Raw genomic sequence first — 17,108 nt, forward strand, 5'->3', positions numbered from 1 at the left:
AGAAGCTGTTCCTCAGTCTCGTGGTCCTGCTCTTAATGCTCCGTAGCCTCCAGCCTGAGGGGAGCAGGGAGAACAAAGAGTGTGAGGGGTGAGCGGGGTCTTTCAGGATGCAGGAGACTCGTTTCCTGCATATGGCTTCATAGATCTCAGTGGTGGTCTGCAGGCTGCAACAGTCCTCTGCGCAGCTCCAACTACCCTCTGCAGAGCTTTTCTCTCTGATGCAGAGCAGCTGCCATGTCACACAGTGATGCAGGAGGACAAGACACTCTCCACTACACACCTGTAAAAGGAGGTCAGGATTGAATTCCCCATCCCAGCGCACCTGAGCCTCCTAAGAAAATAGAGGCGCTGATGTGGCTTCCTGATCAGGCAGGAAGTGTTTGTGCTATGGGTGAGGACATTGGAGATGTGCACGCCCAAGAACCTAAAGCTGGAAACCACTTCCACCGCGACCCCTCTGATGTGCGGAGGAGGAGGGGGGAGTCTGTCCTTCCTGAAGTCATCTCTTTGGTCTTCTTCATGTTGATGCAGTAGTTGGACTCGTCATTGATGGTGATGCATCCAACCACAGCTGTGTGATTAGCAAACTTTACAATCAGACAGCTGGGGTGACTAGTTGTGCAGTCCTGCATGAACAAAGTAAACAGAAGGGGGCTTAGCCCACAGCCCTGGGGGGAGCCCATGCTGAAGGTGATGGGGGGGAGACATTGCGGATCTTCGCAGACCAAATGTATACAGTTTTTGGATGAGGGTCTGTTGGATGATTGTATTTAAAGCTGATGTCAAAGTCCACGAAAAGAAGGGCGAGCATACAAGTTCTTCTTCTCTAGGTGGGTGAGCGTTGAGTGGCTATTAGTCTATGATGTGACTTATGACCAGCTTTTCAAAACATTTCATGACTTTCAATGAAAGGGCCGCAGGTCAAAAGTCATTCAGACCTGTCACTGAGGATGTTTTGGGGATGGGAATGATCGTGGTAGCCAGTTGGAGACCACTGCCTGCGTCAGAGAGGTGTTGAAAATGTCTGTCAGCACCCATCCAGGGACGTTATCAGGTTCAACAACTTTGTTAGGATTGATCTTCTGGAGGGTCCTTCTTACTTCTGCGGGTGTCCTCCTGAAAGGCTCTTCGCCAGGTGGGGTGGTGAGTCTGGTGCTGGGGGGATTTCGGAGTCCTCAAAGCGGGAGCAGAAAATCTTGAGCGTGTCTGGTAGAGTGGTCCCGGAGGTATTGTGCATGTCTGGTGTTGTAGTCTGTGATTCAATTGATGCCTCTCCACATACTCCTGGGATTATTGGATGTTAAATGTCCCTGTATATACCTGTATGCACCCATGGCCCTCTTCACCCCAGCGCGCAGCTAACTCCTCAATGCTCTGAGAGCCACCTTGTCACCAGACTGGAACGTAGCATTCCAGTCTTTCAGGAAAAACCGCACCTCTGTGTTCAGCCAGGATTTCTCTTTGGGGTAATCCATTACAGTCCTGGTGCTGGTGACGTCCTCTGTGCACTTCCTGATGTAGCTGAGGACACCTGATGTGTATTCCTCCAGGTCCACCACCCCCTTATGCAAAGCTGCCTCCCTGAAGATCTGCCAGTCTGTGTGCTGAAAACTTTCTTGCAGAGCTGGGGTAGCCTCATTGGGCCACACTGTGATGGTCCTCTGTGTTGGTGCCTCGCGTATGCATCTTTTTTGTTGGTGTAAACACAGACCAGGGTGCTATTTCCTCGTGTTGGAATGGTGATATGCTGGTGGAACTTGGGCAAAGTGTCTGTCAGGTTTAAATGGTTATACTCCCCTGAAACCAAGTAAAATGCCTCCAGGTGCTTATGCTGGAGCAAGCTGATGTTGCTGTCGAGCTTTGTTAGCGCTTTGTTAGCAAAAGTATTAGCATTAGCACCCGGCGGGATGTAAACAGCCATGACAATCACCGCCGTAAACTCAAATGGCAGATAGTGTAACCTTGGAGCAGTGAATGTTTACCAATGTGCAGTTTGTACCACAACCTTTGATACAGACGTGCAATCCACCCCACGGGCTTTTCCCAACTGCAGGTTGCAGTCCGCCCGGAACAGAAGCCGCCCATTAGGCTGGAAGTCTCGGTCTGGCATGTCGACGTTCATCCAGGTTTCCCTGAGATAAATCACTGCAGTGTTTCTCATCTCACTGGAAGCCCCCAGCCTCAGTCAAAACATGTCAATCTTGTTGTTCAGGGAGTGGACAATGGCCAGGAACAGAGACGGGATCTGTGGTCTCTTGGCATTAGCCTTTAGCCTGGAAAGCACTCCACCCCAGTTGCCCCTCTTTTGTTTCCTCACACAGCGTTTCCTTTCATATAAATATGAGAAGGTTCTGCTGTGTTTAGTATGTTTGTCAATTTCTAAAAACCTTCCAGAAACCAGTAACGTCTCTGGTTGTGATGTGGATTTAAAAAGTCAAATGCCAAGGAGAAGAACCAGGTGGATGCTGTCTGTTATTTTCTATTGTTCAAATTGTTCCTATTCTTGCTCAATTAATTACAGACTGATTAGTGAGCAATGGAGAGATATGAAAGCTGAGGTCTAAACGTGTAGACTGAAGAAATCATTGTTTATGGTTTTTGTTGGCATGCTCTGCAGAGCTGAGGGTAAAAGACACTTAATGTCTTTTACTGTGGTTTTGGATGTTGGTTTGGAGTGTTTGTGAGACAGGGTGGAGCTGAAGTTAGTGAGACTGTAATGCATGTGGAAATGGGATCACAGTTTACTAAACGAAGATGTTAAAACAGAAAGTGCAAGGAGGTTCCTTTGCTTTGGAATACAGGTTTTTCTTGAAGCTTTATTTGAAGCATCTGCACTCTCATTGGAGCAAGCAGACCTCCTCCTTCTAACTTTAATCAGCATAAAAATAATAAAAACGACTATACACAACATGGTGCCCATTTCTCCAGCTTGAAGGAGAAAGAATGCGCCACGAAATTGTGTTAGCCGCTGACAATGCTTTATAATCAGACCCGCATAAAGAGAACATTCGTGTTTCTGCGATGCACGCAAACTCATTATTCCAGACGTTAATCTATGCTTCTTATTCAGAATATGGCGTGCATGTGGACAAACTCATTGAAAGGCAATGATGAACCTCAGACCCTTTATGTTTATTTGTTTGTACCTTAATGCATGACTGCAGCTTCAAACTGTGTTTTTTTCCACTGAATTTCTGTGGGAGTTTTCTGCAGCTTTTGTTTCCTCTGATGAAGAACAGAAACATTTCTCTTTCTGGGTTGATTTGTTCAGAATGAAAAGTACCAGTCAGGGGTCTGCAACCTGAGGCTCTGGAGCCTCATGCAACTCTTTCATACCTCCTGTATGGCTCTTTGGGTATGAAGAAAATTCCTAACCATGTAAATAAATGTGTCCGCATGAACATTCGCTCAGATAACCGAGCAAAATGATGATAAAATGTTTTATCTACTGTTATTAGGATAAGCATAAAGCACATTTTCTGATCTTCCGCTGCACAACGCGTAAGGATAAGTGACTATTTTAATGACATCCCTAAAGGTGGCCGCAGGAGCCTCAAGGGAAGTGCAAGACACACCTGTGCTCCCTTTAAGATGTGGTCCACCACAGACCAGAACAACCCAAAACCGGCAGCACTGGTACGGCTCAACACCTGTATCAGTGCATGTGACTTGTGCTATGTTCACATCGGGCAGGTGAATGCACATTCAGCATACGGTGTTTTCACCGGCAGTCGCTACCCGATGCTAGCGTATGTCCACCACCTGCAATTGAAAGAGGCTTGGTGCAAAATGTTGAAGCGGTGCAAATCTGGTGAATCTTGCTCCAGGCTTTTTCTTTCACAGCTTCATTCAGATTTATGAAAGACTTGGCTTCAAAGAATTCCGTCTGGGAACAAATCACAATGATTACTTTCTCCTCCACGATCAATTTTTGAACAGTTGGCACTTCCATGGATGAAAGGGATGTCATCCGTATGTCACTACCAAATGTCCCTGATTGATCAAAGTATAACGTTTGAGTCATTCTCAATTGAAAATACATTTTATACTTAGAGCCCAAACATGGACTTAAAAACGTGCATAGTGACACATGAAGGTGAGAGTTTTCATGGATCCCCAAAACGCAAACATACACGCGTTTACATAGACATTTCATTGAAAGTACTTGCTTGAATGCGCATTTCCGAGCCCGGTGTGAACGTAGCCTTAAGGCTTTACCCGCTTCTTCACAACTCACAGCTGAGCAAGAGAAACATGAATCCACTGATAAATGGAGAACTTTGTCTTCGCTCTTTCTCTGACCAGAACACCCAAACAAACTCCTCCAAATCCTCGAAGCTTTCTCAGCTCCAAACAGCTCCATAGGGCGGTGGAGGACACATAAACACATAAAGTCAAAGCAACTCCCCATCCTTCAGCATGAAAACCTCAGAAAAACCTAAGATGAACAGCCCTTCTCCAACTTATTATGTGAGAGTGCATCTCTTTAGAGCTCTTAAATATACTAGGTTTTTAGGATGCTGATAATAATAACTAAATTCCTATCTTCGATGACAATCTTTCATCTTGGACCTCCACTTCCTTTCATCTCTCTGCTCGGCCTCCTTTCACGGCGTCCCTGAGGACCTCCTCCACAGCCGAAGTAGATAACATCTCAGTAGATCAATATTATCCCTTCACGCACTTGTAGGATCATGTATGAAAGCCAACAAACATACACTTGAGCAGACACAAATGCTGCGCCGGTCCGCCATGTCTGCATGTGCTGGAGACGAGGACGCAGAGTTTGCTCTTACCGTCATACGACGGGGAGAAGTTGCAACCCGAGCAAAGAGGAGAATAGAGGACCAACCATATAAATAATAGCCCCACTAACAGAAGCATTAAGTTCTCAGATCAATCGGATATGGCTTCTAAATAGCCCTGTGGAGATGCTGGGGGGAGAAATTAGGATGGAGAGAATCGGAGGGAAAGTGAGAGGGAGGAGGAAACTCATGGAGAAAGCGAGACATCCAGCCTGGCCATTATAAATCATATCCGCTGTTGGCGCCGGCCACGTCTCCTAGCAACCAGACAGACCCTCCACCTCTCCTCCATCCCCTGCTCCATCTTCCACTTACAGCTTGGTCACTCTTATTACCCATACTGCACTGGGAGAAGCCACACACACAAAAAAACTCAGATGAAGTTTCATCAGGCGATGATGGAGAGCAGAAGACTGCAGAGTCTTCCTCTGAATTCAGCATGACAATAACAGTGTGACGCTGTGCAGACTAATGTCCGATACACAAACACGTATAATTACACACAAACTTCTCCATGTTGACAGGTTTATCTCACTTTAAAGTGAAAACTTGAAGAGAAACCTTCTGAAGCTAAATACCAACAGAGCCGAGGGGAGGAGCTTTGGGTTCAACAGTTTAAATGTGGGAGGAGCATCCTGACCACAGGTACGCGTACCTGACAGATGAGCTGTGTGATGACAGGACTGGATTATTTATTTATTTATTTTAATCGTCTTTTTTTTTGCCGAAAATACTTTTGGTCCATTTATTTTATTGAGAAATCACCAACTTTAGTTTGGTTTAGATTTTCATTAGTGTGAAAATGCTTTTAACAAACAGAATTGGATCTGAATTAAAATGTGAAAGATTGATACCATATTTGAGCAGACATCATGAATAGATTTGAAGTAGTATTTTCTGCTGTAATCACTAAAAAAGATTATATTTAATGAATTATAAAAGAGATACAATCTCCTTAAGTTTTAAATCGACAAAAATAATAATGGAATCAAATTTTCATTGAAAAAAAAACCATTAAAAATCAATTCTGCTCAAATTAAAATGATGAAAATGGGCTGTTGAGTTTTGTAGTGTGTGGAATGGTTTTAAAGTTTTTCTTTTCATCACTGCCCTCCCTTCCCCGTCTTGCATTTTAATATTTTTCTCCTTTGTTTTTTTAAATTGTCTGCATCTTGACTAAAATGTTTTGTCATTTTATCTTAAACCTGTCATTTCTTTTGTCCTAATCTTAAGGCTATATTTGCATTTCCAGCCCTTTCCCTGTTAACAGAAGGTCACTCTTTTTTAAACTTGTACTTGGTATAGAATTATTAAGAAAAACGTTGCTTTCATATTATTCATTTTTGCACATTTAAGTCGTATTATATCATGGCTGTTTTTGCCTGAATCCGCTGTTTGCGTGAAGATCATTTTATCAGGAAACTAGGAAAATGAACACCTTAGATCCCCCAGGACTTTCTTTTAAATTGCAATACTCCACATAGATGCACATTTAAAAAAGAATCAGAGCCGAAGAAAATAGAGAGAGAATATTATTTGACTCATACATGCTCTTAAACAATTCGCTTTTTGTGTCCAGATTGGTGGTTTACATGAACTTCCTGCTGCGGATGAATCAACACTAGAGTGCCTGACAAAGTAAAAGCTAACTAGCAGATAAAAGGCTTTTAAAATGGAGTGGTAAAAGGTTTGCTTGACGCTTTTATTAAATCACATGAAACACACAGAATGTTTAATCTGTGTGGGATTATAATTTTTTTAGTATAAAACTGCACCTCAGAAACAAATTTTTAGGAAAAGGACAATTTCAGTGTAAAAAATGAAGATTTGGTTTGATATTTCATGGAGCTTCCCGTGCTCTCACTGCCTTATAGAGCTGCTAAGAGCTTTCTGTTAAAGAGCACCCTGGTTATCCTAAAGCTTCTTTAAAATCCTCCATTTAATGAGTTGATTTTCGCCGCAGTGCAAGGCTGGAATTTGAAGGCAATGACGGTGAGCGTTAGTCAGCATCTTTTTTATCTGCTTTAGCAGGAGAGACAAATGGAACAGAGAACATGTGCAGCACGCAGGATGCACGCTACTCCAGAAGACACTGAGGAACACACTCCAGGCACAATAAGCCAGATTACACAGACAATCGGGTAATTTACACAGGATTTTAACAGCTTTGCTTGTTTGGGGAAATTTCCCCTAAATTGTCTCAGGCCCGATGAGACTAAACGGAGTCTTTGTTCCACACCACGTGTTTTTTTTAACCCCCCTATGATATGTCTAGCCTCTAGCTTGCAGGAAGAGTGTTTAGCAGTGGGGAACAAGACGGCTGCAGCTTCCCACCCATCGTCTATGGAAAAAGCCTCGCTATCCACAGAAATCTAAATAGTCAGCAGAGTGAGTGGACAGTGACACAGTGAGAATGATGATGCTGGCAGCAAAGGAAATCAAGCACTCAGGAGCCACTTGGCCAACTCGGGGTCTGAGAGACCTGCAGAAGTGGCTGATATGAGTGGAAAATTGCATTTGAGAAGTGAAGCACAAAAGAGCAGGAACCTGTGAGCACTGTGGAGCACCACTACCCCACCTTGTGGAGCTCAGCAGGCATGACTTTTGACTGTGGCGGGGGAAATAAGGCACAAGCGTTGATGTTTTTGGGTCAGAAATTAGGTTAGAAACGCAGGATTGGTGTATTTAGGGAGGAAAAACGAAAAGTAAAAATGATCTGATTAAAAAAAAAAAATACAGTAAAGAGCTTTGAACCTGAATGTTTTATCACATAGTCCAGATCAGACGAGGATCTGCAGACTGCAGCTTTATGATGAATATCAGCGGCCACAGCTTTACTGTGGAATACAACATCAACATGGGTTATAGTTCAGATGTGAAGATGCTGGAATGGATCCACACACCAAATGTAATAGATCCTGTTTGTAAATGCATCCTAACCCTGTTAAATCCTGACAAATCGGTCGGGTGTCTTCCGCTTAGCGAGGTCTCTAAAAGCCACAAATGACTCTTAAATGCCAGGTCAGCAAACACAACAGCATTTCTGGAAGGAGACACCCGAGATTTTTCAAGGAGAGCGCCTTCGTAAATCTGAGAGATCAACCTTCTGGTAAGATTTAATGAGATTCCCAGCAAGTGTAAAGGTAGGAAAAGACGGGAGATAGCAAAGGTGACTTTCCTCCAGCAGCAGCACCCAAACGCTCCAGGATAACGGCTTATGTTAACTTTTCGTTCAATCTCTACCTTATCTGAAATTAAAACAGGAAAAACAAAGATATGCAGAAGCTTAGGCCAGCTGCCTTTTATGAGTCTCTAAATTACTTTAAAAGAAGGGGAAAAAAAAACTCCTGAAGTAATAGAAATACTTAACCCTAAACATCTCAACAGTTTGAATGAATTGGTTATTTTAAATTTTTCTGATCACTTTTGTTTATTTAAAGACCCACTCTGATGAAAAATGTGTTTTTTATGTTCTTGTAGAATTGCTCTCATGATGTAGGACACATTTAAAGTCTTTAAATTAAATACACACACACACACACACACATATATATATATATATATATATATATATATATATATATATATATATATGTGTGTGTGTGTGTGTGTGTGTGTGTGTGTATCTCTTACATGAGATACAGAGGTTCTGAGATACAGACCACGGATGTCAAAACACAAAAGATTCTCACCATGCATGGAGGGTTCCATCCCAAATCCACCACCTTGAGACCGTATGCTAGCCACAAGGAAGGAGGCTGAGGACTAGTGAGCATAGAAGCCACTATTCAGGATGAAACATCCAAGATGCATGAGTACATCAAGCTCAAGGCCCCAAATGACAGTGTGCTCAGTGAATGTCTCAGGCAATGGAGGGCAGAGGATACAGTGCTGGAGGACAGATCCTCATGGGAGGACAAAACCCTGCATGGGATGTACCACCGGACCATAACTGAAGTGGCTGATATCAAGAAGTCCTATCAATGACGGTACATCGATTTAGCTGCAGCTATAACTGTTTTCTGAAAAGTCCCGTCATCAGTCTGACCAATCAGAAGTGGTTAGAGTCTTCACTTCTTTGTTCCGATTTTGCTCATAAAGTCGCTCAGTTCCAACAAAATACCAGCTAAAGCTCAGCTTTAGCGGTGGAGCTTTCCACAGAATCCGGTATCAGACCGTGGAACAAGTGAACAAAACAATAAAGCTCAGAGATGCTAGTCTATCTGCGTTCGGCGGCTAATGCACTACATATCCCAAGTTGCATTGGGTTAAAGTGACAGCTTCTCAGCGCACAATGAGTCTTTCCTGTTAAACGTCTTGAAACCACAACGAACACACATCAAATAGTTTTTAAATCTTCTAACTTAACTTTTCATACATCTTTTACAAAAAACAGCTGCAGTTTCCAGCTTTTTCTGCCACAATTATCAAAAAAATGCATGTGAGATTGTGGAGGGGCTGTAGATCAATACAGACTATGAGTTTCTCCTTTTTTGTAAAAATATTTGGATGCTGGCGTGCCGTGGGATTTTTGTCAAAGTTAAAGTGTGCCGTGGCACAAAAAAGGTTGAAAAACACTGCTTTAGATCACAAACGGTTACTTTAAAACAATGTTTCCTTAAGAGAGTTTGGAAATTTCCTGCCTGTGAGGATATAAAGCTGTTCATTTAGTCAGCAATGTATGTCTAGGTCGACGGCGTTAGCATTAGCCGTCCTGTGGGAAATTCCATTATATGTTAGATTAAAGGTAGCAGACTTTCGCTTTACTGCTGTTACTGCTAAAATTACACTGTAGATGTATCAGAGTATATTAGTAATGCTCCATGAACCTTCTGGTTGTATTTTGTAAATTGTCTATCACTTTAACATGTGTTTACTATGATTTTTGATCTCGCCAAATCTCACCGGAACAGGAAAGGCATAAAAGATCGATCTCTACTTTTATAGATCGATTATTGATCTATTGGGCTTGGATTGATTCAGGTCGATTATTCGATTTTAATCAATCCAGCCCTGGTTCGAGTGTAAGTCTGACAAACTTGGAGAGCCAGTGGCAGACACAGAGGAGTGATTGTACCTCTCAGATGGACTCTGAAGGCCTTGTTTCCTTCTGGAAAACCTCAGTCATCTCCTTCTCTGATGTCCAAAGCTTGACGTGTCAGGACACATACTCATCTGTACAGAAATTATTCAACAAATGACTCTCCTACAATTGTGTACCATTTTGAACAAAATCTTAACGGTTCACCACCACTCTTCATGTAACTTCTTATGATACCAGCAGGAAGAGATAGTTTTACACTTCTGTTGACATGTTTAGGCAGTCTGTTAGCATAAATTAATCTGGTGCTAGTATTGAAATTCCAGTTTATTTACGAGAAATCACCCTGAAGGTTGGAGTTGGCCCAGACTGAGTAGAATCCTATATGTGTGTTGATATCTAAAAGGTTAAATTTATGAAATAAAACATAAATATAAAAGTGTGAAAAAATTAAAATCAAAACTAAAAGAAAAACCCATGAAATTACATTTTTGCTAACCAACATTAGTATGCTAACAACAGACAGCACTACAACATCCTCCATGTCACGATTTTTTTATGCAAGATCACCTTTAACTCTTCAATTGTATAAACTTTATTTTTAAAGATGAAATATTTATGCGGTTTTTTAAACTACCTTTGGAGTAACTACGCACAAATCTTTACTTTAAAAGATGGTTTCGTGGGAGGATATTAGCGTCAATTAGGTTACCTGCTCAGGATCCTGTCGTGCTGCGTTCAAGAACACTCAGACAATTAATAATTTCGCGGAATCATTTAAGTATAAAAATAAAAAGATAGAAAACTAACTAAACCAATAATTGCATTTTATATAATACTTTAATAACTTCGCTGTTCTCCAGAGCTACGTGCATTTAACATCTACCGGAAACATAATTCTGTCGTTGTACAATTCACAGAATGTCCTTGAACACATCCAAGGAAAGTACTATTTCCAGTGGGGCGCAGTAAAATCAGCAAACATCATGCGGAGGATGTCGGAAGACATACAGCCCGGGGGGGATCGGAGGTTAGTATGGCACGGCTCGCTTGCTTCGGAAGAGACGCTCTGTCCCAGGATAAACTTAGATTGTTCCGCTGCTCATCCGCCTAGAATGTTTGCTTAAAGTTTGAGCTAGCTTTGCTACGGTTTCAAGTTAAACTTCAGAGTAAAGAACAAAAATAAAACTTTCCCCAAAATCGATTACAGACGAACTATTCTGGCTGTTTTGAGCTCATCTTTATTTGTGGTGTCTTCAATGTTCATCTATAATATTGCCGTCTAATTACAGAACTTTAATGTTGTGAAGGAAAACTTATTTTTGCTCAGTCAAAAAGTAACTTTTTCATCACCACAATCACTGTTTACAACTAACTACGGCAAGCCGAATGGACCCGGGTTCGATGGCAGAAAAGAGGGGGTTTAACCCGGAAAACCGGTGTGTTTCAACGCAAATCGGTGTTTGTTGAAAGTCCCAGACTTACACATGAGATAATATTTGGACTTTATGTGATTTTCTTTGGAGTCCTTTCTGATAAACAGCGGGGTCCAAAGGTCTGTCTGTGCGCACTTTCCCTCTGTTGTCCAAATGCAGCTCCTGGATATCCAGCTGGCTTCCCACGTGGTGCCCAACTTCCCCATCTCAACTGAGAAATGCAGAAGAGAAGATGCTCAAAAGTGAGTGGTAGATCTGTTAAAGGCCCATTAAAGATGGCTTCATATTTTGTTTGAGTTTTTATCAGAAAAAGAGCTGTCAAATGAGACCTCCCCCTGTCCCTCAGCGGTGCAGCGGCCGTATTCCAGGCAGCATGTCCGCATCTCCAATGGGAATAACCTGTGGACCATCGCTTTCTCCACCCATCTGCTGCCCTCCTGCCCTGCTCAGTCCAAGACTCCCTTGGTTCTGCTTCACGGTTTTGGCGGCGGGTTGGCCCTTTGGGCCCAAAACCTGGACGCTTTCTCTAGCCGCGGACCGGTCTACGCCCTGGACCTGCTGGGCTTCGGTCGGAGCAGCCGCCCCCAGTTCAGCACGGACCCCGGAGAAGCTGAGGAGCAGTTTGTGACAGCCTTGGAGGAATGGAGGGAGAAGGTGGGCCTTGAGGAGATGATGTTGCTGGGACACAACCTGGGAGGATACCTGGCTGCAGCTTACACACTCAAGCATCCCAGCAGGTATGTTGGCAAGGCTTCCATGCTTTGAAGGAAGACCCCATTAGGTTGTTTAAAGTTTCACTCCGAGGTCAGAGATCTTTTTAATTATGATTATGCTGTTTTTAGCCAAAATATACCCCCAAAAAACTGTAGTTTTCTAGGACATAGTTTCTACCTCTGACTTGTGTTAGCGTGGAGCAACCCCACCCCCACTTCCCATTACCCACCAGTTTATGTGCTCTCCCACTAGCTTACAGCCCCTCACACCTCCAACCTAATTCTACCGGAGCAACAAAAATGGCGAGCAATTTTGTACAGTTTTGAGCCAAATGTCAGCTCAGCTGAGGAAAACGAAGACGTTCATGAATGTAGACGCCTGCAAGAATAGAGCAGAGCAGGGAGCTAGTGTCCCGCCCCAACTTATACGGTCTTTTTCAAACTGCATTTTTTTCTTCTGATTCACATCGATTTGAACAAAGAAATACTCAGAAATGCAATTTTACGCCAAAATTTGTTCACATATTATCAGAAATATGCCACAAGGACACGGCTAAAACACCAAAAACACTGTTTTCATTGGGGTTTAGGAACCTTCAAACAACAACCTTCGTAAACCACCTGATCAAAATCCAACTAACGAGAAATGAAAGGCCAACGTTTATTAACTGTCTTCAGGGTGAAGCATTTGCTGCTGGTGGAGCCGTGGGGATTCCCCGCACGCCCAGACAACCCTAACCACTACTCCATCCCGGTGTGGATCAGAGCGATGGGCGCCATCATGAGTCCCTTCAATCCTCTGGCTGGTCTCAGGCTGGCCGGTCCTCTGGGTCAGGAACAAACCTTGAAGATCTTCTAGTGGTTTTTTTGTCTTAAAATGCTAATAGGTTCTAACCTAGAAATTGACTGTTCAGACTGCATTTTAGCTGTAAGCATGAAAGATTAAATCTTTTTGCCAGATATTAATGTTGGTGGATCCAAATTTATCTAAGTTGATTCAATTTAAGTCGTAGGTAGAAACCCATCAACTGGATTGGGTTTATCTTTGATTTTTGAGGAAAAAATCAAAATCCAGTTGATGGTTTGTTTGTTTTTTTACTTATGATCAGCTATTATTGAAATTAAAAGCTGTTTTTCAGTAAATGCTTAAAAAAAAAATTAAAAAAATTCTCCCACCAGGTCCTATGTTGGTACAGACCATCAGGTCAGACTTCAAGCAGAAGTACTCGTCAGTGTTGGACGACAACACCGTCTCTGACTACATCTACCACCTGAACGCCCAGACGCCCAGGTGGGGAACACGTGTTATCAAAAAAGTTCAGAAAGGTGGATGCTTTGTGCTTCACCTATGTCTCTGCGTCAGCGGAGAGACGGCCTTCAAGAACATGACCATCCCCTACGGCTGGGCGAAGAGGCCCATGCTGGAGCGCATCCACCAGGTCCAAGCCCACATTCCCATCTCCTTCATCTACGGCTCTCGGTCCAGCATCGACAGCAAGTCGGGATGTGCGCTTAAGGAAACCCGGCCGGACGTGGGGATTACCGTAGGGGTTATTTTGTTTGCTTTGGAGAGAAAATTGAGTGTGATTTCCAGCTTCACCGGCCCGTTTGTGCCCACCAGGTGATCCGAGGAGCCGGTCACTACGTGTTTGCCGACCAGCCAGAAGACTTCAACCAAACCGTCCTTCAGATTCTCGCCAGAGCGGAGGAAAAGCAAAGTTGAGAGAACCAAACTCGACACACGACTGCAAAAGTACGCCTCCTGAATGTGCACTTTACTCCCATGAGCACCCATCACTGACCGGGAACGCTGGGCTCGCCATTCCACACTCCCTGAAGCTTGGGTCCATGTTTTATTCTTTCTTTTTCGGGTCATAAAACATTTTGTAAATAAAAGGGATATGTCAGATCGTCGTGGTGTGATTCAGATTCTAGGAATGTTTTTGTCGTTTTCTTTTAGAGGAACTGCTGCTGGGGTCTTGGCACGGCCGCAGCATTCCTCTGATCACCCCACACTGAAATGTGGGGGAAGTAATCAGGGCAAAGTGCTGCTGCTTTTCCACCGAGAGCTGCTCTTACCCAACAGCTGCCAGCAGGTGGCAGCACAGGAACAAGCAGTTACCTCACAGAGGGGTAACAATCCTCCCTCCCCTCCAGGTCTCGGTCACATACATGTGAAGTGACCCACTCCAGAGACAGGGACAGGGATGCTCTGAGAGCTCTCTGCTTCCTGCTAAGTCACAGCTGTGCTGACAGAACCGGGTCAGAGATGGACTAAAAATAGGCCTCCTGTTTGAAGGAGCTGCCGTTCAGTGAGTCTGCAGAGAGACAGGAACTAACAACAGATTGGAGTTTTTCTTTGAAAAGGCAGCTTTGTGTTGTGTTTTGAAGTTCTGCTGTGGGGCAGCGGTTTCAGAGTGGGCAGATGTTCAAAGCCCGAGAGGATGCAAGGTTCCAGTGCAGTCGTGTGCTGCTAATTCCTCATGGAAGGTATACGCCTGCCGGAGCGAGAAGATGCAAGAACCACAAGTAGAACATTTTAATAACCCAAACGCCACAAAGGAAAATGTAAGCATCTATTTACCCTGCAAGCGAACACCTTGGTTTTCTATCAAAGAAATCATTTTTGTGTCTTTTTTATATAAAATAAGTTGGTTTTTTTATCACTAAGCTGCGTACGCCTTTCCTTTTCACACTTATTTTTGTAATAAAGTTCCTCCTGAAATCTGTTTTTGGTCTGCTGCACGTGAGCAGAATAAAATAATCCAGAATATAATTCTGAATAAAAGAGGCAAACTAATGTCAAAAGGGTTGTTTGTTTTATGTGTGCCTCTAAAACGCATCAATTCCTGAGGAATCACAACTGCAGCATCACATACATCTGGTTTTTATGTGGTTTAAAAAAAGATAGTCATCACCTTGCAGGTGAGCTGCCTCGGCACCTGCTAACCATCAGCAGTGGGTTGGTTGACAATCAAAAGGTGTGACGGCCTCAACAGGAGCAAACCTGTTAGTTTGGAGTAGGGTCTGCAACGTCCAATACTTAGGAAAATAAGACACCTATTTGTACTTTTGTGATAAATATAAATAAACTCTTGGTTTTTTGAGTGAAAAATAATAAAAAGAGAAATGACTTAGTTTATTATTTTTACATAGGTTTTCACAACTTTCTTTTAAAATAAAAGACTCCGTTTACCACATAGGATCATCTCGAAGCAGAAAATGTAATCAAATTAAACTTTCAATAAACCAATCTTTATTTGCATAACACTTTTTCCAACTCATGCTAACCACCATGGTAAGAACATTTATGCAATGTAGAAATCTGGCTTTGTACTAAAGTGGGGAAATGATATTTTGGGGACATATCCCCCCCTGCGACCCCGTTCACTGAGAAGAGTCAGTCACTGATGTGGAGGATCCCTCAGAGGAAAACACTGGAGTTACAACTAAAATGGAAAAGGAAAGAAAACAAATTAAAAATAGATAAACAACCAAATAAGTACATAAAATAAATAAACCTTAATAGAAAGACATAAATTGTTAAATGTGAATAAAAAAAATCAAATTAGTAAAAGGAGAAAATGAAGTCATTAAAATATCAAATAAGTTCCTAAATTTCAACTAAAAGCTGGATTAAAATGATAGGTCTTGAGCCTTCCTTTACAAACCCTGTACAATCTCTGCGGCCCTGCGGCATGCTGGGAGACTGTTCCAGAGGTGAGGTCCGTAGTAACTGAATGAGGCCTTGCCGTATGTTTTAGTTCTAACTTTTGGGATAACCAAAAGGCCGGTATCAGAGAACCTCATACTTTAAAATCATATCAGATAAATATGAAGACCCAAGGCCATGAAAACATTCATAAACCAATAAAAGAAATTTAAAATCAATCCTGAATTTCACAAGGACCCAATGCAGCGATTTTAAAATCAGTGTAATGTGTTCCCAACCCCTGGTCCTCGGCAGCACGTACAGTACAGACCAAAAGTTTGGACACACCTTCTCATTCAAAGAGTTTTCTTTATTTCATGACTATGAAAATTGTAGATTCACACTGAAGGCATCAACACTATGAATTCACACCTGTGGAATTATATACATAACAAAAAAGTGTGAAACAACTGAAAATATGTCATATTGTGGGTTCTTCATAGTAGCCACCTTTTGATTTGACCTGAAATGTTTTTTCACTTCACAGGTGTACCCTGTCAGATTTAAAAAGTTTGATTTCTTGCCTTATAAATGGGGTTGGGACCCTCAGTTGTGTTGTGCAGAAGTCAGGTGGATAAACAGCTGATAGTCCTACTGAATACTGTTAGAATTTGTATTATGGCAAAAACAAAAAAGCAGCTTAGTACAAAAAAAAGAGTGGCCGTCACTACTTTCAGAAGTGAAGGGCAGTCAGTCCGAAAAATTGGGAAAACTTTGAAAGTGTCCCCAAGTGTTGTCACAAAAACCATCAAGAGCTACAAAGAAACTGGCTCACATGTGGACCGCCCCAGGAAAGGAAGCCCAAGAGTCACCTCTGCTGCAGAGGATAAGTTCATCCGAGTCACCAGCCTCAGAAATGGCAGGTTGACAGCAGCTCAGATTAGAGAGCAGGTCAATGGCACACAGAGTTCTAGCAGCAGACACATCTCTACAACAACTGTTAAAAGGAGACTGTGTGAATCAGGCCTTCATGGTAGAATATCTGCTAGGAAACCACTGCTAAAGAAAGGCAACAAGCAGAAGAGACTTGTTTGGACTAAAGAACACAAGGAATGGACATTAGACCAGTGGAGATCTGTGCTTTGGTCTGATGAGTCCAAATTTGAGATTTGGACTCTACATGCATGGTTCCCACTGTGAAGCATGGAGGAGGAGGTGTGATGGTGTGGGGGTGCTTTGCTGGTGACATTGTTGGGGATTTATTCCAAATTGAAGGCATACTGAACCAGCATGGCTACCACAGCATCTTGCATTGGCATGCTATTTAGCATGCGTTTAGTTGGACCATCATTTATTCTTCAACAGGACAATGACCCCAAATACACCTCCAGGTAGTGTAAGGGCTATTGGACCAAGAAGGAGAGTGATGGGGGGCTGTGCCAGATGACCTGGCCTCCACAG

General features: G+C 42.8%; 1 protein-coding gene across 2 annotated transcripts; it reads left to right on the forward strand.

The window, feature by feature from the left end:
• The first annotated feature begins 10,747 nt into the window (after positions 1-10,747).
• abhd5b (abhydrolase domain containing 5, lysophosphatidic acid acyltransferase b) lies at positions 10,748-13,902 on the forward strand. 2 transcript variants are annotated; one of them, XM_004073872.5, is made up of 7 exons: positions 10,748-10,876; positions 11,442-11,524; positions 11,629-12,019; positions 12,674-12,825; positions 13,175-13,286; positions 13,359-13,539; positions 13,617-13,902. In XM_004073872.5, the coding sequence occupies exons 1-7, from the start codon at positions 10,833-10,835 to the stop codon at positions 13,716-13,718; spliced, it is 1,065 nt and encodes a 354-aa protein (XP_004073920.1). In that variant the 5' UTR covers positions 10,748-10,832; the 3' UTR covers positions 13,719-13,902. The 2 variants fall into 2 exon arrangements, with proteins under 2 accessions (XP_004073920.1, XP_078811019.1); XM_078954893.1 differs by lacking the exon at positions 10,748-10,876 and adding an exon at positions 10,883-11,285.
• The last annotated feature ends 3,206 nt before the right edge of the window (positions 13,903-17,108 follow it).

This window comes from Oryzias latipes, chromosome 11 (genome assembly GCF_053564925.1).
Source record: "Oryzias latipes strain Hd-rR chromosome 11, Olatipes_Hd-rR_3.1".
Taxonomy (NCBI): Eukaryota; Metazoa; Chordata; class Actinopteri; order Beloniformes; family Adrianichthyidae; genus Oryzias; species Oryzias latipes.

Bases quoted from the DNA above. Each gene is read 5' to 3' on its own strand.
- abhd5b (XM_078954893.1), top strand. From the start codon at position 11,236: ATGGACCCGGGTTCGATGGCAGAAAAGAGGGGGTTTAACCCGGAAAAC. The intron at 11,525-11,628 runs GTGAGTGGTAGA...CCTGTCCCTCAG, and splicing joins AGAAGAGAAGATGCTCAAAA to CGGTGCAGCGGCCGTATTCC. The intron at 13,540-13,616 runs GTAGGGGTTATT...TGTGCCCACCAG, and splicing joins GGCCGGACGTGGGGATTACC to GTGATCCGAGGAGCCGGTCA.